Source organism: Macaca fascicularis, chromosome X (assembly GCF_037993035.2).
Source record: "Macaca fascicularis isolate 582-1 chromosome X, T2T-MFA8v1.1".
Lineage (NCBI taxonomy): Eukaryota > Metazoa > Chordata > Mammalia > Primates > Cercopithecidae > Macaca > Macaca fascicularis.
In genome coordinates this window covers 16,592,069-16,612,064 of record NC_088395.1, presented here as the reverse complement: position 1 = coordinate 16,612,064, position 19,996 = coordinate 16,592,069, and the positions used below count along the sequence as shown (strand labels likewise).

The 19,996-nt window shown below is 45.3% G+C and overlaps 1 protein-coding gene across 3 annotated transcripts in view; it reads right to left on the bottom strand.

Annotated features, from left to right (window-relative positions):
- TXLNG (taxilin gamma) overlaps positions 1 to 19,706 on the bottom strand; it is a 57,547-nt gene extending 37,841 nt beyond the window's left edge. For 2 of the 3 annotated variants that reach the window (XM_005593055.4, XM_065537939.2), the window contains exon 1: positions 19,583 to 19,706. In XM_005593055.4, the coding sequence (XP_005593112.2) occupies positions 19,583 to 19,684 (102 nt within the window). In that variant the 5' untranslated portion in view covers positions 19,685 to 19,706. Of the gene's footprint in view, positions 1 to 4,293; positions 4,422 to 19,582 lie in introns of all 3 variants that reach the window. The other variant, XM_015443482.3, reaches the window with a different exon arrangement.
- Positions 19,707 to 19,996: the final 290 nt, after the last annotated feature.

Here is a 19,996-nt window from a genome sequence, read left to right as displayed (position 1 = left end):
GAGAATGGCGGGAACCCGGGAGGCGGAGCTTGCAGTGAGCCGAGATCGCGCCACTGCACTCCAGCCTGGGCAACAGCGTGAGACTCCGTCTCAAAAAAAAAAAAAAAAAAAAAAAAAAAAAAAAAAAAAAAACAAAGGAAAGCAAAAAACCCAGAAGCTATTTTTAAAAAGGGGGTGGGGGGCGTGTGTGGTGGCTCACGCCTGTAATCCCAACACTATGGAAGGCGGAGGTAGGAGGACTGCTTGAGCTCAGGAGTTCAAGACTGGCCTGCACAGCACAGCAAGACCTGTCTCTAATAAAAATTTAAAAATCAGCCGTGTGTGACGGCACACATCTGCGGTCCCAGCTACTCAGGAGGCTGAGGTGGGAGGATGTCTTGAGCTTGGAAGATCAGCAAGGTATGACTGCACCACTGCACTCTAGCCTGGTCTACACAGCCAGGCTCTGTCTCAAAAAAAAAAAAAAAAAGGAGGCAGGGTCAGTGGTGGTGATTGGAGATTAGTTTACTGAATAATTAAAATCTTTGAAATTCCTGAGGTGGAGGGACAACGGGCAGTGAGGTATGAGAAATTACCTATTGGGCCCAACTTATACTATTCCGGGTGATGGTTATACTAAAATCCCAGACTTCACCACTACATAATGTATCCATGTAACGAAACTTGTACCCCCTAAATCTACAACAAATTTTTAAAAACTAAAACTTTCAGACTAACCAAAAGACTGCAGGAAGCCCTTACAAATGAGCCAGAGACGCAGTTTTCAAGGGTTTGTGAACAAGCAGATCATGATTAAAGAACTAAAAATGCCCAATATACAAATAAAAATGCAAAGCAAACCAAGGTACCATCTTTAACTAACCACATTTTAAAGGAGTAAAAAAACAACTTTGGTGTGGGCAAAGAGGGCACTCAGCATACTCTTGGCGGGGGGTGGGGGGCTCTAAATTGGTAGAGTAGGTTTGTAGAGGTATTTAGCAAGCTCTATCAATGTCTGAACTCACATGCACTTTCACCCAGCTATTCTACCACTTGGAGTTTATTCCAGATATTCTCACTCAAGTGTAAATGGTTACTCACCAAACCAGAAAATAACCTAAATATCTACCAAGAGGGAACTCGTTAAATAATGGTCAACCATACAAGGTAAAACTATGCAGTCATTCAAACGAATAAAATAGATCATATGTTGACACAGTATAATTAGGTAGGAAAAAAGGCAAATGGCCAGTACAGGATGAATACATCAGTATAAATTTAAAATATCCATATACTACATAAGCCAATATATGTACAATTTTCCTACAAGAATATCCCCAAAATTGTTCACCATAATTACCTTTGTTTGGATTGTGGGCCTAGAAGTTGGAAATAAGAATTATTTTTTCTTTTTATAATTCTTGGCTCTGCCTTATTTTACATTTTGGCTGTCAAATGATCCTTTATTGGAATATTTTCTTTTGTGCTTCTTTTTTTTTGAGACAGAGTCTCACTCTGCTGCCCAGGCTGGAGTGCAATGGCACAATCTCGGCTCACCACAACCTCCGCCTCCCGGAGTTCAAGCAATTCTCCTTCCTCAGCCCTCCGAGTAGCTGGGATTACAGGTGGGCCACCAGACCCGGCTAATTTTTGTATTTTTAGTAGAGATGGAGTGTTCACTATGTTGGTCAGGCTGTTCTTGAACTCCTGACCTCGTGATCCGCCTGCCTCGGCCTCCCAAAGTGCTGGGATTACAGGCGTGAGCCACCGTGCCTGGCCCCTTTGTGCTTCTTAAATAACTGGGCATTGCACTGCATCACTATTGATGTCATCTACAATGTCATGACAGTGACAGCCATCAACACTGCAATCCAGACTGGGCAGTCCCCAGGATCTCTAATGGTTACGGAGAGTTCTTAAAGATCCGTGCCACATCTGTAAGGCAAAGTTCATTAGGTCAAACTTAGGCTGCATGGTGGAGGCAGCGGGTGTCCGACGAATGCAGATTTGGGACCATCAAAGTAGCAGGCCGGGGGCGGTGGCTCACGTCTGTAATCGCAGCACTTTGGGAGGCCGAGGAGGGTAGATCACGAGGTCAGGAGTACAAGACCAGCCTGGCCAAGATGGTGAAACCCCATCTCTACCAAAAATACAAAAATTAGCTGGGCGTGGTGGCAGGCACCTGTAACCCCATCTACTCGGGAGGCTGAGGCAGAGAATTGCTTGAACCTGGGAGACAGGGGTTGCAGTGAGCCAAGATCGTGCCACTGCACTCCAACCTGGGCAAAAGAGCAAAACTCTGTCTCAAAAAAAAAAAAAAAAAAAAAGAAAGCATTTTGGCCTCCTCCGAGCAGAAAACCGAAAGCAGTGTTTTTTATTGTATGAATGTATTACTTTTATTTTTTAAAAAAGACCTTTTAAGTTGAGATTTTGGTTGAATATCACAGTGTTATACTTACTCACTTTTCCATTACTAATGCAAGCTCAGAATCTGTACATGGCAGGAGGTCATACATTATTTCATGTCATCTTTTCCCTTCGCCTTGCTCTATGCCAGTGGGAAATGCAACCAAGCCAACTTAACACAAGTAGCTGTCAGAATCACTAATAAAAGGGGCCAGGTGCACTTTGGGAGGCTGAGGTGGACAGATCACCTGAGGTCAGGAGTTCCAGACCAGCCTGGCCAACATGGCAAAATCCGTCTCTACTAAAAATACAAAAATTAGCTGGGCGTGGTGGTGTGCGCTTTTAATCCCAGCTACTCGGGAGGCTCAGTCAGGAGAATTGCTTCAACCTGGGAGGCAGAGGCTGCAGTGAGCCAATATTGTGCCACTGCATTCCAGCCTGGGTGACAGAGTGAGACTCTGCCTTAAAAAAAAAAAAAAAAGGCCAGGCGCGGTGGCTCACCCCTGTAATCCCAGCACTTTAGGAAGCCGAGGTGGGCAGATCACGAGGTCAGGAGTTCGAGACCAATCTGGCCAACATAGTGAAACCCTAGACGTCTCTACTAAAAATACAAAAAAAAAAATTAGCCAGGCGTGGTGGTGTGCGCCTGTAATCCCAGCTACTCGGGAGGCTGAGGCAAGAGAATCGCGTGAACCCAGGAGGCAGAGGTTGCAGTGAGCCGAGATCACGCCACTGCACTCCAGTCTGGGCGACAGAGCAAGACTCCGTCTCAAAAAATAAAAATAAAAAAAATAAATCGCTAATAAAAAGTATCCCTTATTTGCCCAAGATTATGTAACAGGCCAAGATCTAAACACAGGGAGTCTGGCTTTGTTCAAAGCCCGGGCTTTTTATTACTGTCAGAGGGTTCACAGGCAACACTAACATTAAGAATAAAATACATGCATGACATGGGCTTCAGAAGGAGAACTCACCAACGACTGGACTCGTTTATAAGCAGAGAAAATAGCCAACCTCTTTCCCTCCAACCCCACTAGGTGGAGAATTAATCTATCATAACGCTAAAGAAATCACTATCTTTGGGCCGGGCGCGGTGGCTCAAGCCTGTAATCCCAGCACTTTGGGAGGCCGAGACGGGCGGATCACGAGGTCAGGAGATCGAGACCATCCTGGGTAACAGTGAAACCCCGTCTCTACTAAAAATACAAAAACTTAGCCGGGCGAGGTGGCAGGCACCTGTAGTCCCAGCTACTCGGGAGGCTGAGGCAGGAGAATGGCGTGAACCCGGGAGGCGGAGCTTGCAGTGAGCTGAGATCCGGCCACTGCACTCCAGCCTGGGTGACAGAGCGAGACTCCGTCTCAAAAAAAAAAAAAAAAAAAAAAAGAAATCACTATCTTTGGGAGAAAGGTAGGTTGCCTTTAAATAAATCAGTTGACCACTGAGTAAAGGGGGAAAGTCCTTGACTATCTGGATGTTTTGGGGAGTAGACTTCAGGTAAGCATAATGGAAAGGGAGGTGTGTTAGGTCATTCTCATATTGCTATAAAAGAATGCCTGAGGCCGAGCACAGTGACCAACGCCTGTAATCCCAGCACTTTGGGAGGCCGAGGTGGGCAGATCACCTGAGGTCAGAAGTTCGAGACCAGCCTGGCCAACATGGTAAAACCCCGTCTCTACTAAAAATACAAAAATTAGCCGGGTGTGGTGGCATGTGCCTGTAATCCCAGCTACTCAGAAGGCTGAGGCAGGAGAATTGCATGAACCTGGGAGGTGGAGGTTGCAGTGAGCTGAGATCGCACCACTGCACTCCAGCCTGGGCGACAGAGCGAGACTTCGTCTCAAAAAACAAACAAAAAAAGAATGCCTGAGACTGGGTAATTTATAAGAAAAGAGGCTTAATTGGCTCACAGTTCTGTTGGCTGTACAGGAAGCACGGTGCTGGCATCTGCTTCTGGAGAGGCCCAGGGAGCTCTTATTCATGATGGAAGGCAAAACAGCAGCAGGCGTGCCACACGGCGAGAGCAGGAGCAGGAGAGCTAAGGGGTCAGGGGTGCCACACATTTTTAAAAACCAGATCTCACTAGAACTCACTATCATGGGGATAGTTGGCACCAAGCCACGAGGGCCCCTATGATCCAATCACCTCCCACCAGGCCCCACCTCCAACACTGGGATTACAATATAACATGAGATTTGGAGGGAACAAGATCCAAACCAAATCAGGTCTAAGGCTGCTGAAGCCAAGAACTGCTTCACAGGAAATACACTAACAAATAAGTATTTTTCAGAAGTACCTCCTCATGGCCAGATGTGTTGGCACACACCTGTAATCCCAGCTACCCAGGAGGCTGAGACAGGAGACTAGCTTGAACCCGGGAGGTGGAGGTTGCAGGGAGCTGAGATAACGCAACTGCACTCCAGCCTGGGTGACAGAGTGAGAATCCATCTCAAAAAAAAAAAAAGTTTCCTCCTCTCCAGGCCTGCCTCGGTGGCTTACGCCTGTAATTCCAGCACTTTGGGAGGCTGAGGTGGGCAGATTGTTTGAGTCCAGCAGTTCCAAACCAGCCTGGGCAATACAGCAACTCTCCCGTCTCTAAACAAAAATTTGCCAGGTGTGGTGGTGAACGCCTATAGTCCCAACTAATCAGGAGGCATAGACAGGAGGATCACCTGAGCCTGGGAGGTTGAGGCTGCAGTGAGCTGAGACTGTGCCACTGCACTCCAGCCTGGGTGACAGAGTGAGACCCTGTCTAAAAAAAATTAAAAATTAAAAATAATAATAAAGTGGCTGGGCACAGTGGCTCACGCCTGTAATCCCAGTACTTTGGGAGACCAAGGTGGGTGGATCGCCCAAGGTCAGGAGTTTGAGACCAGCCTAGCCAACATGGTAAAACCCTGTCTCTACTAAAAATACAAAAATTAGCCAGGCATGGTGGCAGATGCCTGTAATCCCAGCTACTCGGGAGACTGAGGCAAGAGAGTCGCTTGAACCCGGGAGGCGAAGGTTGCAGCGAGCCAAGATCATGCCACTGCATTCCAGTCTGGGCTACAGAGCAACGACTCTGTCTCAAAAAAAAAAGATTTGATGATGGATAATTATTCCCAAGTGGAATTAGATGGTCAATATCTAAGTTTACTATGTGAGATAAATGGAATACACAAGATGGCTAACAGAATACATGCAAGGCTAAGTTCTAAGTGAAAAAAAGGAAGAAAAAAAACTAACATTACTAAATGCCTGACATTTTATTTATTTTTTCGAGACAGAGTCTCGCTCTGTCGCCCAGACTGGAGTTCAGTGGCACTATCTTGGCTCACTGCAACCTCCGCCTCCTGGGTTCAAACAATTCTCCTGCCTCAGCCTCCCGAGTAGCTGGGACTACAGGCATGAGCCACCACACTTGGCTAATTTCTGTATTTTTAGTAGAGACGGGGTTTCACCATATTGGCCAGGCTGGTCTCAAACAGCTGACCTCAGGTGATCCGCCCGCCTCAGCCTAACAAAGTGCTGGGATTACAGGCGTGAGCCACCGCATCCAGCCTCATTTCATTTTTTAAGTGAATTAATGTTACAGGCACACGCCACCATGCTCAGCTAATTTTTGTATTTTTAGTAGAGATGGGGTTTCACCATGTTGGCCAGGCTGGTCTCAAACTCCTGACCTCATGACCCGCCCACCTTGGCCTCCCAAAGTGCTGGGATTACAGGCATGAGCCACCATGCCCGGCCTAACGCCTGACATTTTAAATACATTATTTAGTTCAGTGTTACAATTCTAAGATAGTAAGAACATTACCCCATTGTATAGCTAAAGAAACTAGGGAGCAGAGTAGGAAGTGAGGGGGGGAAGCCATTATTTCAGACCTACATTTATTAAGCCTGGTGTGGAGGTTGATGCTTCTATAAGGGGACGTCCTAAAGAACCACATTTAAAGCTAAGAATCATGATGAATACCCAAGTATCTATAGCCAGATGAATGGATATACAAAATGTGGTTAATACATAACGTAGAATATCATTCCACCTTAAAAAGGAAATGTGGCCAGGCGTGGTGGCTCACACCGGTAATCCCAGCACTTTGGGAAGCCAAGGCGGGCAGATCACATGAGGTTGCAAGTTCGAAACCACCCTGACCAACATGGAGAAACCCCGTCTCTACTAAAAATACAAAATTAGCCAGGCGTGGTGGCGCATGCCTGTAATCCCAGTTACTCGGGAGGCTGAGGCAGGAGAATTGCTTGAACCCGGGAGGCAGCGGGTGCGGTGAGGTGAGATCCCACCACTGCACTCCAGCCTGGGAAACAAGAGCAAAACTCTGTCTTTAAAAAAAAAAAAAAAAAAAAAAAGGAAATGCTGGCTGGGCGCAGTGGCTCATACCTGTAATCCTAGCATTCTGGGAGGCCAAGGCAGTAGGATCACTTGAGCCTGGGAGTTGAAGACCAGCCATAGTGAGACCCTGTCTCTACAAAAAATAAAAATATTAGTCTTGTACAGTGGCACATTCCTGTAGCCCCAGCTACTTGGGAGGCTGAAGCAGGAGGCCTGCTTGAGCCTAGGAGTTCAAGGCTGCAGTGAGCTATGATCATGCCACTGCATTCCAGCCTGGGCGACAGAGCAAGACTCTGTCTCTAAGAACAAAAAAAAAAAAAACAACTTTTGCTGTACACCACAGTATGCTGGTGGTCTTCGAAAAAAGCACAAGTGCTGTTTGAATTATGAACCCAACTTGCTGCTCTTTCCATGGAACATTTTTTAAATAGACAAACTATGGTTGTTTGTTCAGACCTGGGTATTTGGCAGACATTTTCTCCAAAATATACGAAGAGAGCCTGTCACTTCAAGGCAAGCAAACAACAGTACTTGTTGCCAATGATAAAATTTGAGCTTTCAAGCAAAAAATAGAATTTTTGAAAACTATCTGCCACCATGAGCTAAACAGCTTCCCAATTCTTAAAAAGACTTTTCTGATGAAATCAGTGATTTATTAACAAATGGGATTTTTATATAGTATACCAAAACGTACCAACATTTGGAAGATGAACACAGTTCAGTTAACCAGTATTTTCCAAATGACTAATGGATGGTATTACAAAATGATACATGAGGAAAAGAGACCCATTTGACATGCAAGACAGATCAACAGAATCAAAGGATTTCCACAATTATCCACAGACTATTATAGTACCCCTCCCTGTTCCAACTACATACATGTGTGAGGCCACATTCTCTTCATATACGTAGGTTGAAAGGGCATATTACAACAGATTGAATGCAGAAGCAGATGTCTTCTATTAAGCCATTCATTAAAGAGATCTGCAAAAATGTAAAAGAATGCCACTCTTCCCAATAACATTTTGGAAAATCAGCTATTTTTAATTTTTTAAAAATGTTACTTATGTTAACATGTATGGTAGGCAGCTTCTGCCATGGCCCCCAATGGTCCCCTCCCCTTGAGTGTGAGCTGAACCTAGTGACTGGCTTCTAATGAAGACAGAATTCATCAAAAGTGAGAAGATCTCATTTCTATGATTACGATACAAAAGACTGCAACTTCCTTCTCTTTCGTGCTGGCACTCTCTCTTACTCACTCTGATGAAGCAGCTGCCATGTTGTGAGATGCTTACAGAAAGACCCATGTGGCAAGGAACCAAGGAAGGCCTCCGGCCAACTGCTCATGAGGAACTGAGGCCTCAGTCCAACAGCCCACGAGGAACTGAATCCTGCCAACAGCCACAAGAGTGAGCTCGGAAGTGGATCCTTCCCAGTCAAGCCTTCAGGTGACTGCAGCCCTCGAGAGACCCTAAGGCAAAGAACTTGGCTAAGCCACACCCAGATTCCTAAACCCCTAAACTGTGAGATCACAAACGTTTCAAGTCAGTAAGTTTTGGGGTGATCTGTTACACAGCGATAGATAACTAGAGTACAACATCATTTATTTCTTTCTTTTTTTTTTTTTTTTTTTTGAGACAGTCTTGCTCTGTCGACCAAGCTGGAGTGTAATGGTATGATCTCGGCTCACTGCAACCTCCAACTCCTAGGTTCAAGCTATTTTCCTGCCTCAGCCTCCGCAGTAGCTGGGATTACAGGCATGCGCGACCACGTCTGGCTAATTTTTATATTTTCAGTAGAGACAGCGTTTCCCCGTGTCAGCCAGGCTGGTCTCGAACTCCTGACCTTGGTGATCCACCCACCTCAGTCTCCCAAAGTGCTGGGATTAGACATGAGCCACCGCACCTGGCCTCATTTCATTTTTTAAGTGAATTAATAATGTTAAAATTTTTATTTAATTTCTAATATGGTAAATTAGGTAAAGAAGCCCACAAGAACAAAAGTTCCTTGAGACTGTCAATAATGTGTAAGTGTACAAAAAGATCCCCAAACCAAAGTTTGAGAACTGCTGTCCCGGTTGTGGTGGGAGCAGGAATAGAGAGACTAGAAGGCCAGCTCTGTCAAATCATGACCAGAAAGGGGTCCACATCTTGGCAGCAATAAGCAGGCAGATCCACCCCTAGGGAATATGCCCTGGGACCAGGGAGGGAGGAGAACAGGGAGAAGAGTGCCACTTCCTTCTTATTCAACTACACCTAACAAACAGGCGTCTTTCCCCCTTTTTGTTAAGTGACAGGTGTGCCAATCAGTGGAATCCAAATGGGTGGTGAGGGACAACTGGTATAAACACTTTCCCTTGACCTTCATTGCTCTGGCTCATTCAGAAGCCTCTGTAACAGTATCTGATAGACTACTTCCTCATTTAATTCTCAGAACTATCTTATAGGCAGGTATGATAAACAAGCAGCCTCACTGATAAGGTAATTTAAGTACCACGTCCACGGTCAGGAACCTAGGAAAGGAAAGCAGAGACTGAATTCCTGTCTTTCTCTGTAAAGAGCATACTCTCTAAAGAGCATGCTCTTCCCAGGTTATATTAAAAATAAACAAGTGCGGCCAGGCACAGTGGCTCACGCCTGTAATCCCAGCACCTTGAGAGGCCAAGGCAGGAGGATCCCTTGAGCCCAGGAGTTTGAGACCAGCCTGGACAACATGGTGAAACTCCGCCTCTAATAAAAAATAATAAAAATAAACAAGTGTAGTGATGGTCACACAACTCTGCATATATACTAAAAAAAAGTGAGGCCGGGCACCATGACTCACACCTGTAATCCCAGCACTTTGGGAGGCTGAGGTGGGTGGATCACCTGAGGTCAGGAGTTTAAGACCACCCTGGCTAACATGATGAAACCCCATTTCTACAAAAATACAAAAAATTAGCCAGGCGCGGTGGCGTGTGCCTGTAATCCCAGCTACTCAGGAGACTGAGGCTGGAGAATTGCTTGAACCCGGGAGGCAGAGGTTGCAGTGAGCTGAGATTGCACCATTGCACTCCAGCTTGGGCAACAAGAGTGAAACTCCAACTCAAAAAAAAAAAAAAAGTTGAATTATACACTATAAATGGGCAAACTGTGTGGCATGTTACCCAAACAAATTAATAAATAAATGAAGCCAGAGAAATGATGGAGTTCTGAGGAGGGATCATAAATTGGAGGCAGGGTAAGTTCTAGGAGTTGTCCTAACTACTATCTGGGGGCAGGCGGCTAAAGGATCCAGAGTAACTGTCACAGCATGTAAGAGCACAAAGAACACATGGAACCATTAATAGGTAAATGACAAGAAAAGAGAGGCAGACTAGTGCTAAACTAAGGGATGAGGGAACCTGATCTCCCCCACTGGTGAAGAAGCCAAGAATGAGCAAAAGGATCCGGGAAAGGTCTACTTTGGACACAGCTTCTTTAGTCTCATAACCTAGCAGTATAAGTGCTAATACTGTACATTTACCGGTAACATCTATATTAGACTGTGTCATCATGTGCCTTTTAATAAGTGAATGTTAATGACTGCATTAAATTTTGCATTTAACTTCTGTGGCTATGTCTTTTACAAATTATTCTTTTATAAAAATAAAAGATACTGGATTCCATGATTTGCAAAATCACTTCTAGTTCTAAAACTGTAACTCAGTGAATATCGGCAACCTGAAAGATACTTGTATTAGCGTAGGTACCTATCTCAGTAGCAAAGGAGCAATAAATTCAAAGATTTTAATGCCCAAAGCCACTGAAATATACTTGGGCCTGATCTATTTTACAGGACAGGGGCTGGGTCACACAACTAGCATCTTTAAGCCACAGACTCTTACATGTAAAATGGTCCTTTACTTTTATGGGTTACCTAAGTGAACATTTCTGTCCCAATTTTATGAAGTCATCCTTCCCTAGCTCCATATGGACCAATCCTGATACACCTCTGAAACATCAAGCCTTCTTTTTATTTGTCTTACTTCCCCAGACCACTTCAACTCTGTGCTAACACCAGGTTATATGGACTTTATTTAGAAGAAATTAAAGAGAGTCTCTCTAAACTCTCTACCTTTCCATTTATTTAAATTACACTTGGAGGTACTGTTGCAGGAAGTTGCAGCATGGCATACCTCCTAAATCATAAATCTTAAGGTTAACCTAGGGCCTAAGTGAATGAAGCAAAAGATATTAAGAGGCTCAAAACTCCTCTGGTCCCCAAATTACAATCAATTTTTGATACTCCCTAATCACCCAACTCCATCCCTCATAATTTGTCTTCGTTTAGCAAAAACTATTACTATTACTATTTTACCTACCAGCATGTTTTGCTCACTTTCAACTAGGAGCACTTTTGTGACCTTTACTATCTGAGGAAATGTTAACATGAGAGATACGAAATATGGACAATGGCTTTGGAGCCCAAAGAGCCGAAACTCTGAATATACCACTTAGCATCTCCTGTGTGACCATAGGGAGGCCAACCTCTCAGTTTCCTTATCTGTAAACTGAGATGTACAGTACTTAGCTTCTTAGAGCCATAAGTAGATATAATAGATATAAATTGCTGACACATAGCAGAACTGTTATGATATTTGAATGAAGACATTTTATAGGCTGGGTGCAGTGGTTCACACCTGTAATCCCAGCAGTTTGGGAGGCCAAGGCAGGAGAATCATGCTTGGGCCTAAGAGTTTAAAACCAGCCTGCGCAACATAGGAAGACCCTGTCTCTCAAAAAAAAAAAAAAAAGAAAAAAAAAATAGCCGGGCATGGTGGTACACACACCTATAGTCCTAGCTAGTAGGAAGGCTGAGGCAGGAAGATCACTTGAGACCAGGAGTTCAAGGTTGCAATAAGCATTAACTGCACTCCAGCCTGTGTGACACAGGGAGATCCTGTCTCAAAAAAAAAAAAAAAAAAAAAAAAAAAAAGATTTTACAAAATGTATTCATTCTCACTTTTTTTTTTTTTTTTTTTTGAGACGGAGTCTTGCTCTGTCGCCCAGGCTGGGGTGCAGTGGCCGGATCTCAGCTCACTGAAAGCTCCACCTCCCAGGTTTACACCATTCTCCTGCCTCAGCCTCCTGAGTAGCTGGGACTACAGGCACCCACCACCTCGCCCGGCTAGTTTTTTGTATTTTTTAGTAGAGATGGGGTTTCACCGTGTTAGCCAGGATGGTCTCGATCTCCTGACCTCGTGATCCACCCGTCTCGGCCTCCCAAAGTGCTGGGATTACAGGCTTGAGCCACCGCGCCCGGCCCATTCTCACTTTTTTTTTTTTTTTTTTTTTTTTTTCAGACGGAGTCTCACGCTGTTGCCCAGGCTGGAGTGCAGTGGCGCGATCTCGGCTCACTGCAAGCTCCGCCTCCCGGGTTCCCGCCATTCTCCTGCCTCAGCCTCCTGAGTAGCTGGGACTACAGGCGCCCGCCACCGCGCCCGGCTAATTTTTTGTATTTTTAGTAGAGACGGGGTTTCACTGTGGTCTCGATCTCCTGACCTTGTGATCCGCCCGCCTCGGCCTCCCAAAGTGCTGGGATTACAGGCTTGAGCCACCGCGCCCGGCCAATACGGCCCATTTTGCAATCCAAAAGACCCATAAAGAAATGAGTTTCTAAGCTACTGGCACATCTTTCTTGCCAAACCATTCTACCTTGAGAGTAGGGAAAGAAACACGAAAAAAAAAAAAAAATAGCCAGTAAATATTACTCAGGACAGACTATAAGGTGGGAAGTAGGAGATAACAGAGGTCATTCTAGGGACATTTTGGAAATGCAACACAGAATGCAAATCAACACCTTAAGCAATAAATGCTAATACAATTATTTTGATAGCATAGGAGGACAACTGTTATTTTATGTATCTTTTCCTTCAAATAATAAAATGCAAGTATTTATAAGTGCCAACAGAATTTCAACTAGGAGGCAAATTCAATCATAAAAATATACTCCCAGGGTCTTAATGGATCTTAAAGGTCACCTTACCTATTTCTACCCTCTTCTAGAAATGCCCCATCTCAATGCTGATGAATATGATATTAAATTTGTATATTATTGTATACTTTTTTTTTTTTTGGACACGGAGTCTCCCTTTATGTCACCCAGGCTGGAGTGTAGTGGCGCAATCTCAGCTCACTGCATTATCTGCCTCCCAAGTTCAAGTGATTCTCCTGCCTCACCCTCCCGAGTAGCTGGGATTACAGGCATGCACTACCATGCCCAGCTAATTTTTATATTTTTAGTAGAGATGGGGTTTCACCATGTTGACCAGGCTGGTCTTGAACTCCTGACCTCAGGTGATCCACCTGCCTTGGTCTCCCAAAGTGCTGGGATTACAGACATGAGCCACCACACCCGGCCTTTACTTTTTATTATTATTATTATTATTATTATTTTTAGAGACAGGATCTCACTCCCTTGCCCAGGCTAGAGTGCAGTGGCCCAATCATGGCTCACTGCAGCCTTGACCTCCTGGACTCAAGTGATCCTTCCACCTCAGCCTCCCAAGTAGCTGGAACTACAGGCATATACCATTGTGCCTGGCTAAGTTTTTTATTCTTCATAGAGACGGGAGTCTCCCTGTGTTGCCCAAGCTGGTCTCAAAATCCTGGCCTCAAGCAGTCCTCCTGTCTCAGTCTCCCAAAGCACTGGGATTACAAGCATGAGCCACCATGCCTGGCCCACACTTTATAAATACTGACACATCTGTTATATTAACTAAAAGTTATTCATAATCACATTAGAACCAAACAAAAGGAATTAGGGGGAGGGCAGCAGGAAGAGGAGGAACAGGCAAACAGATTTCTTGAGGTATTAAGTTAAAACTTAAGGAAGTAAGCAGAAACTTCCCATGCATTAGGAGACATCTGTCATATTATCAATCACACTATACACTCTAGCAAACTTCACCAACTGTGGGCTCTATTATTCAAGCAAGTTTGTTTCTGACTGAGACTCAGATGCCCTACCTATATACCTGGGGATACCACCTACCTTGCAGAGTTAAGGAGATATTAGAATGCATTCACACCTTAAGTGACTAACACAGTGCATGAAACACAAATGAAATTTGAGGCCTCAAAATTTCTTTTTTTTTTTTTTTTTTTTTTTTTTTTTTTGAGACGGAGTCTCGCTGTGTCACCCAGGCTGGAGTGTAGTGGCCCGATCTCGGCTCACTGCAAGCTCCGCCTCCCGGGTTTACGCCATTCTCCTGCCTCAGCCTCCGAGCAGCTGGGACTACAGGCGCCCGCCACCACGCCCGGCTAGTTTTTTGTATTTTTAGTAGAGACGGGGTTTCACCATGTTAGCCAGGATGGTCTCGATCTCCTGACTTCGTGATCCACCCGCCTCGGCCTCCCAAAGTACTGGGATTACAGGCTTGAGCCACCGCGCCCGGCCTCAAAATTTCTTTCCTTTGAAACGTAACTCTGAGAAGTGTAAAATTGTAACAGCATATCTATTTAACAGAAGCCCATTATAGTGAATCTTGTGAAGAATCCCACAAAAGCAGTTTTATGTCATTTGGATTTGATATATACCTCCCTAAATAAAACTTCTCTAAGCAAGACCAATATAAATAACACACAAAGTAACATATAAAACACCTTCCAGGCCGGGCGCGGTGGCTCACTCCTGTAATCCCAGCACTTTGGGAGGCCGAGGCAGGTGGATCACTTGAGGTCAGGAGTTCAAGACCAGCCAGGCCAACATGGTGAAACCCCGTCTCTACTAAAAATACAAAAATTAGCCAGGCCTGGTGGAGCATGCCTGTAATCCCAGCTACTCGGGAGGCTGATGGAGGAGAATCACTTGAACCCGGGAAGTAGAGGTTGCAGTAAGCTGAGATTGCGCCATTGCACTCCTGCCTGGGCGACAGAACAAGACTCCATCTCAAAAACACAAAATAAATTAAAGATAAATAAAACACCTTCCAATAACAATAAATATGGCATAATATGATATGAAAATGTGGCATGAATAGCAGAATATGCTGTATCTGGTTTGTTCTCATTATTGCTTGTCCTATTTGATCCCAGTAAAAGAAAAAAATAAATTTACCAAAGCTTGGTGATACAATTAGAAAACAATGGTGTAAGCAGAAGATCACTTTACTTCTCATTACTTAATCTCTGTACCAGAAGAGTGGAAGTTCATCAAGTTGGCAAATGAGGAGAAAAACAAGATTAATGAAATGGCTTCTTCCTGCCCCCATACTCTTGCCCAACCCTGACCTGATTTCTCCTCATTATGTCTATCACGGAGAGATTCTGGGAAGAGGAGAGAATACAAAGGTTGGAAGATGGATTTACAAAATTAGCACCCTAAATGCAAGAGAAATGAATCTCTTCCATATGTCCTCCCCTCCAAACCATGTAAAATTCTACATGTCCCACACTGTGCCAAATGTGTCCCATTAACTCCTTCTTCACAGTAATCCTCTATGGTAGGGATGAGCATTATCCCCTCTTTACAGATGATGCAACTGAAGCTTAGAAAGATTGAGAAACTTGCCCAAGGTTGCAGAGCTATGGGCGGCAGAAAGCCAGGAGTCCTGACTCCAAAATCCATAGATTTACCCAGTACTACACTACTTATTACTGTAGTATAGATGAAAGAGTATTGGGTTCCAGACTCAGCTTCACCCCTTAGGCAAGTGAGTTAACCTTGTTGAGCAGCTTGTCATCAGCAAATGAGGGCAGTGACAGCTGCCCAGCCTTTTCCACAGCATCTGACTGGTGTTGAAAGAGTTAATGTATGTGCAAATGTGCCATAAAAACTACAGGGCATTATGTAAATGCAAGGTTTTGTTAATTTGGGCCTGGGTACCTTGTATTATTCTTCCACATGGTTTATGGACCTAAAAATTAGTTTAATAGTAGTTAAATAATTTTTAACATTCCCAAGCAAAAATCTAGTAAACAAAAAAAATATATCAACCTTAGACATGTGGAAAAGGCAAAACTATGGAGACAGTAAAAAGATCAGGCCAGGTGTGGTGGCTCATACTTATAATCCCAGCACTTCAGGAGGCCAAGGCAGAAGGATCGCCTGAGCCTAGGAGTTCAAGACCAGCCTGGGCAACACAGCAGGACTCCCATCTCAATAAAATTTCAAAAACATAAAATAAGATCAGTGGCTGCCAGTAGTCTAGAGAAAGGGAGAGAGGGATGAATAGGTAGAGCACAAGGGATTTATAGGACTGTGAAACTCTTCTGTGTGATACTGTAATCGTGGATCCATGTCACTACACATTTGTCAAAATGCATAGAATATATAGCACCAGAGTGAACCCTAACGTAAACTATGGACTTAGTCAATAATAATATATCAATATTGGCTCATGAATTTTAACACAAGTATCATACTAATGCAAGATGTAAATAATAGGGGATAAGGGCCGGGCGCAGTGGCTCACGCCTGTAACCTCAGCACTTTCGGAGGCCAAAGCAGGCAGATCACCTGAGGTCGGGAGTTTGAGACTAGCCTGACGAACATGGAGAAACCCCGTCTCTACTAAAAATACAAAAAAATTAGCCAGGCATGCTGGCACATGCCTGTAATCCCAGCTACTCGGGAGGCTGAGGCAGGAGAATTGCTTGAACCTGGGAGTCGGAGATTGTGGTGAGCCGAGATCACACCATTGCACTCCAGCCTGGGCAACAAGAGCAAAACTCCATCTCAAAAATAATAATAATAATAGGGGGAAAGAGGGTATGTGAAAGGGTATATGGAAACTCTGTACTTTCTACTCAATTTTGATGTAAAACTAAAAACCATTCCCCAAAAAAAGTCTATTAATTTTTTTTTTTAAATCAACCTTATAAAGCAAATTCTACTTAGGGATTTAGGAAGTAAAAGGAATGAGCCTGGTGTTCTTAAAAATGCCTGACAAACTAGATATTGTGTACTCATCTTTTTAGCCCAATGCTGTTCTATAAAATTTTTATGCAATGATGGAAATATTCCAGATCTGCTCTAATACAGTAGCCACTAGCCACAATGGCTACTGAATACCTGAAACTTGGTTAGTAGGACTGAAGAAAAAAAATTTTAATTTTAATGATAGTTAACAAATTTAGCTACCTGTCACTAGCAGCTACTATCAGCACAGTTTTAGACAACTCCAACAGACCCCAGTAATGTACTGTAACATTACCTTTAGAAGCAAAAGGTTACCTCAAGAGACCATTCAAATGAATGTAGTTATGAAACAATGCCACAATTAACTGAGCAGGTCACGACTAGGCAAATGGTTAAAGCAACCAGGAACCAAAAAAGCCCATCTCCAATTGTTCCTCACTTCAGGTCCCATGATGTAACTAGATAACGACAAAACAGTCACTTTTCTTTTCATTCTTTCAATATTTTCAAAAAACTCAATTCATTAAACATCATTTCTGCTTCCTGAAAAAAAAGGGGAGAGGTTAAGTTGGAATTAAAGCATATTTTTTCAAGTCAGTGACCCAAAGGAAATTTTAAAAACTAAGGGACATAAAGAAGTAATGTAAAAATGATTTTTTAAAAAATTTTTGGCCAGTTGCAGTGGCTCATGCCTGTAATCCCGCCGCTCTGGAAGTCCGAGGTGGGTGGTTTACTTGAGGCCAGGAGTTCAAGACCAGCCTGGCCAACATGGTGAAACCCTGTTTCTACTAAAAATACAAAAATTAGCTGGGTGTGGTGGCGCACACCTGTAATCCCAGCTACTCAGGAGGCTGAGGCACGAGAATCACTGGAACCCAGGAGGTAGAAGATGCAGTGAGCCAAGATCACACCACTGCACTCCAGCCTAGGTAACAGAGTGAGACTCTGACTTAAAAAAACAAACTTTTTTTTTTTTTTAAGAGACAGGGTCTTACTTTGTGGCCCAGGCTAACCTCCTGCTTCAGCCTCCCGACTAGGTGGTACTACAGGTGCATGCCACCATAGCTGGCTTAAAAATGATTTTTGCAAACACAAGATATTCACCCAATTTGCTAAATGAAAATTCAAAGATTAATATTTTACCATGTATTTGAATGCCGTCACTGTCAGTTAGAAATCAAAAGGAAAAAGATGCCCAGAAGAGCATAAGCAAAGAAGAATGGAATATGAGGTACGTAAACAAAAATAAGTACACATACACATGACTATTCCTATCCAGCTGTTAAGCAGAGCTCTGCACCCCAAAGGATCATTACCTCCTATCTTGGTTATTTAAAATGCTAGTTGATTAAACCTCAGTTCCTAATTCAACCTCGGAGTCCTCCTCCCCTGGGGAACCTATGAAATCAAATACTGAGATTGGCACCCCACCCTCAGGGAATAAGTAAAGTGTCCAAAGTGACGTGTTGAATCCCTTACAGGACATTGGTCCACAGCTTCTTTTTCAGTCCTGCAAGCACTGGATCTTTCTCTTAGAATACAAAGAGAGGGAGAGAAAGAAAGAGAGGTAATTGAGAAGTAGTAACACTGTCATGCAAAAACATGAAAATACCTGACCTTAGAAACAGGCCCCAAAAAGCTAATTCTTAACACACTGCTCAGATGTAAACTGGACCTTTGTTCTCCCATTTGAAGTTTATGAATTGCATTAGAAAAATATTATTTCGTAATTTCATACAGGAGTTAAGAGTGTTCAAATACATAATTAAGTAATATTAAATAGCCCTCGGTGATGAAGCAAGACATCCAACAAGCTGAACGTTTCAATATGTTTGCCTGCAAGGAAAAAAAGAGATGGGGTTCCCATCTTCCCAGCCTCAGTCCCCGCAGTTATCCATTCCAGGGCCCCGAAAGCCCTGTACCCCATTCGTTGTGCAATCTTTTTCAAACTCCACCCACTGAGCTCCAGAACAAGTGGAATTATCCCATTCTGAAAGAGGTTTCAATTTTCCTGTATCTAGGGAGGGACTGAAAACTCCTTGACGTGAGTCAAGTAAGGCAAGGGGAACAGTCCGGCCTGTTTCCCAGATTAAGAAAGACCCAAGGCCAGGGTCCGGAAGGCGTTCAAGTTTCCGCTCATCAAATTAAAAAAAAAAACTAATAATAAATGAAAGAAAGAAAAGAGGAAAAAAAAAGGGGAGGGTGGTAAATAGGACTGGGAGGACCAGCTATCACGCGACATCCCAACTCTGCAGGAACCAAAAAAGGTCCTACAGCATCGCATCGCCTCCCCATCCATCCCTGGCCCCACGTGCAGCCAAGCCCGCGGAGCGCCGGGATCTAGGTCCCGGGGGCCGAGCGTCCCGCTCGCACCGGCCCTGCGACGCTCACCCGCTCGCCTGCCCGCCCGCGCAGTGGCGGGGAGCGCAGGGGGGCGGGGGAAGGGGGGCCAAGCACACCCCGGCTCCGGCGCGGTTATCTTACTGCGCAACAGCCTAGCCTGAGCAGCCCGGGGGCACCCCGCAGCGCGCCCTGCGCACCTGCCCGACGCCAGGAGGGCAAGTCCACGACCCCTGCGCGCCCCCAGACGGCGGCACTCAGCGCCGGGAGCACGGTGACGGCGGGGACTGGGAGACCGAACGCCTGGCGCCCGGATCCCCGCGGTGCTGGCCGCACGTGGCTGTCACACCTGGCGCACCCCCGCCTCGCACCCCTACCCCCTTAGAACCGCGTGCGCCCCCTGCCCTCCCTCCCGGCTTCCCAGCCGCGAGCCGCCAAACCCCAACCGTCGTCCCTTCCCACCCCATCCATCGCGGTCCCACCCCCCCCACCTGCTCCCACTGTCGTCACCCCCGGGAGGGAAGAGGACCGGATGTTCGTCCCGTGGCTAAAGGTAACCAGGGAGAGAGAAGAGGTGGACCCCAAAAAAGGGAGCCCAAACATCCCCCCGGCCCAGCAACAACGAGGGCGTCCCCCTGACTGACCTTCTGTCGCGGGCTGCGTCGCCGTCCGCCCCGTCCGGCCTCAGTCGCCTCTTCGGCGCCGCCGCCTCTTCCCCGCGCTGCCTCCTCTACCCGCGTCGCCATGAGGTGACGGCAGCAGCCAAACAAGCGGCCCGACAAGGGGCACGGAATCTCGCAGGGCCTGTCGCCCCGCCCCCGAGCCCCCATGACCAATCGCCGCATGCGAGACTTCCCACGTGACCGGAGGAGGTTGGCCCCCGAGGGGACGGAGCGAGATGGGGGTGGGGAGCGTTGAATATTGGGCTGGGCTTCTGCAAGACCGAAGGGCAGATAGAGGCCGTGTGAGTCTGCGCGATCGGGACTAGGACTCGGGAGTGGACTACAAGTCCCAGCAGGGCGTGCGGCCACAGCTAGCAGGCTCGGATCGGGATTGGA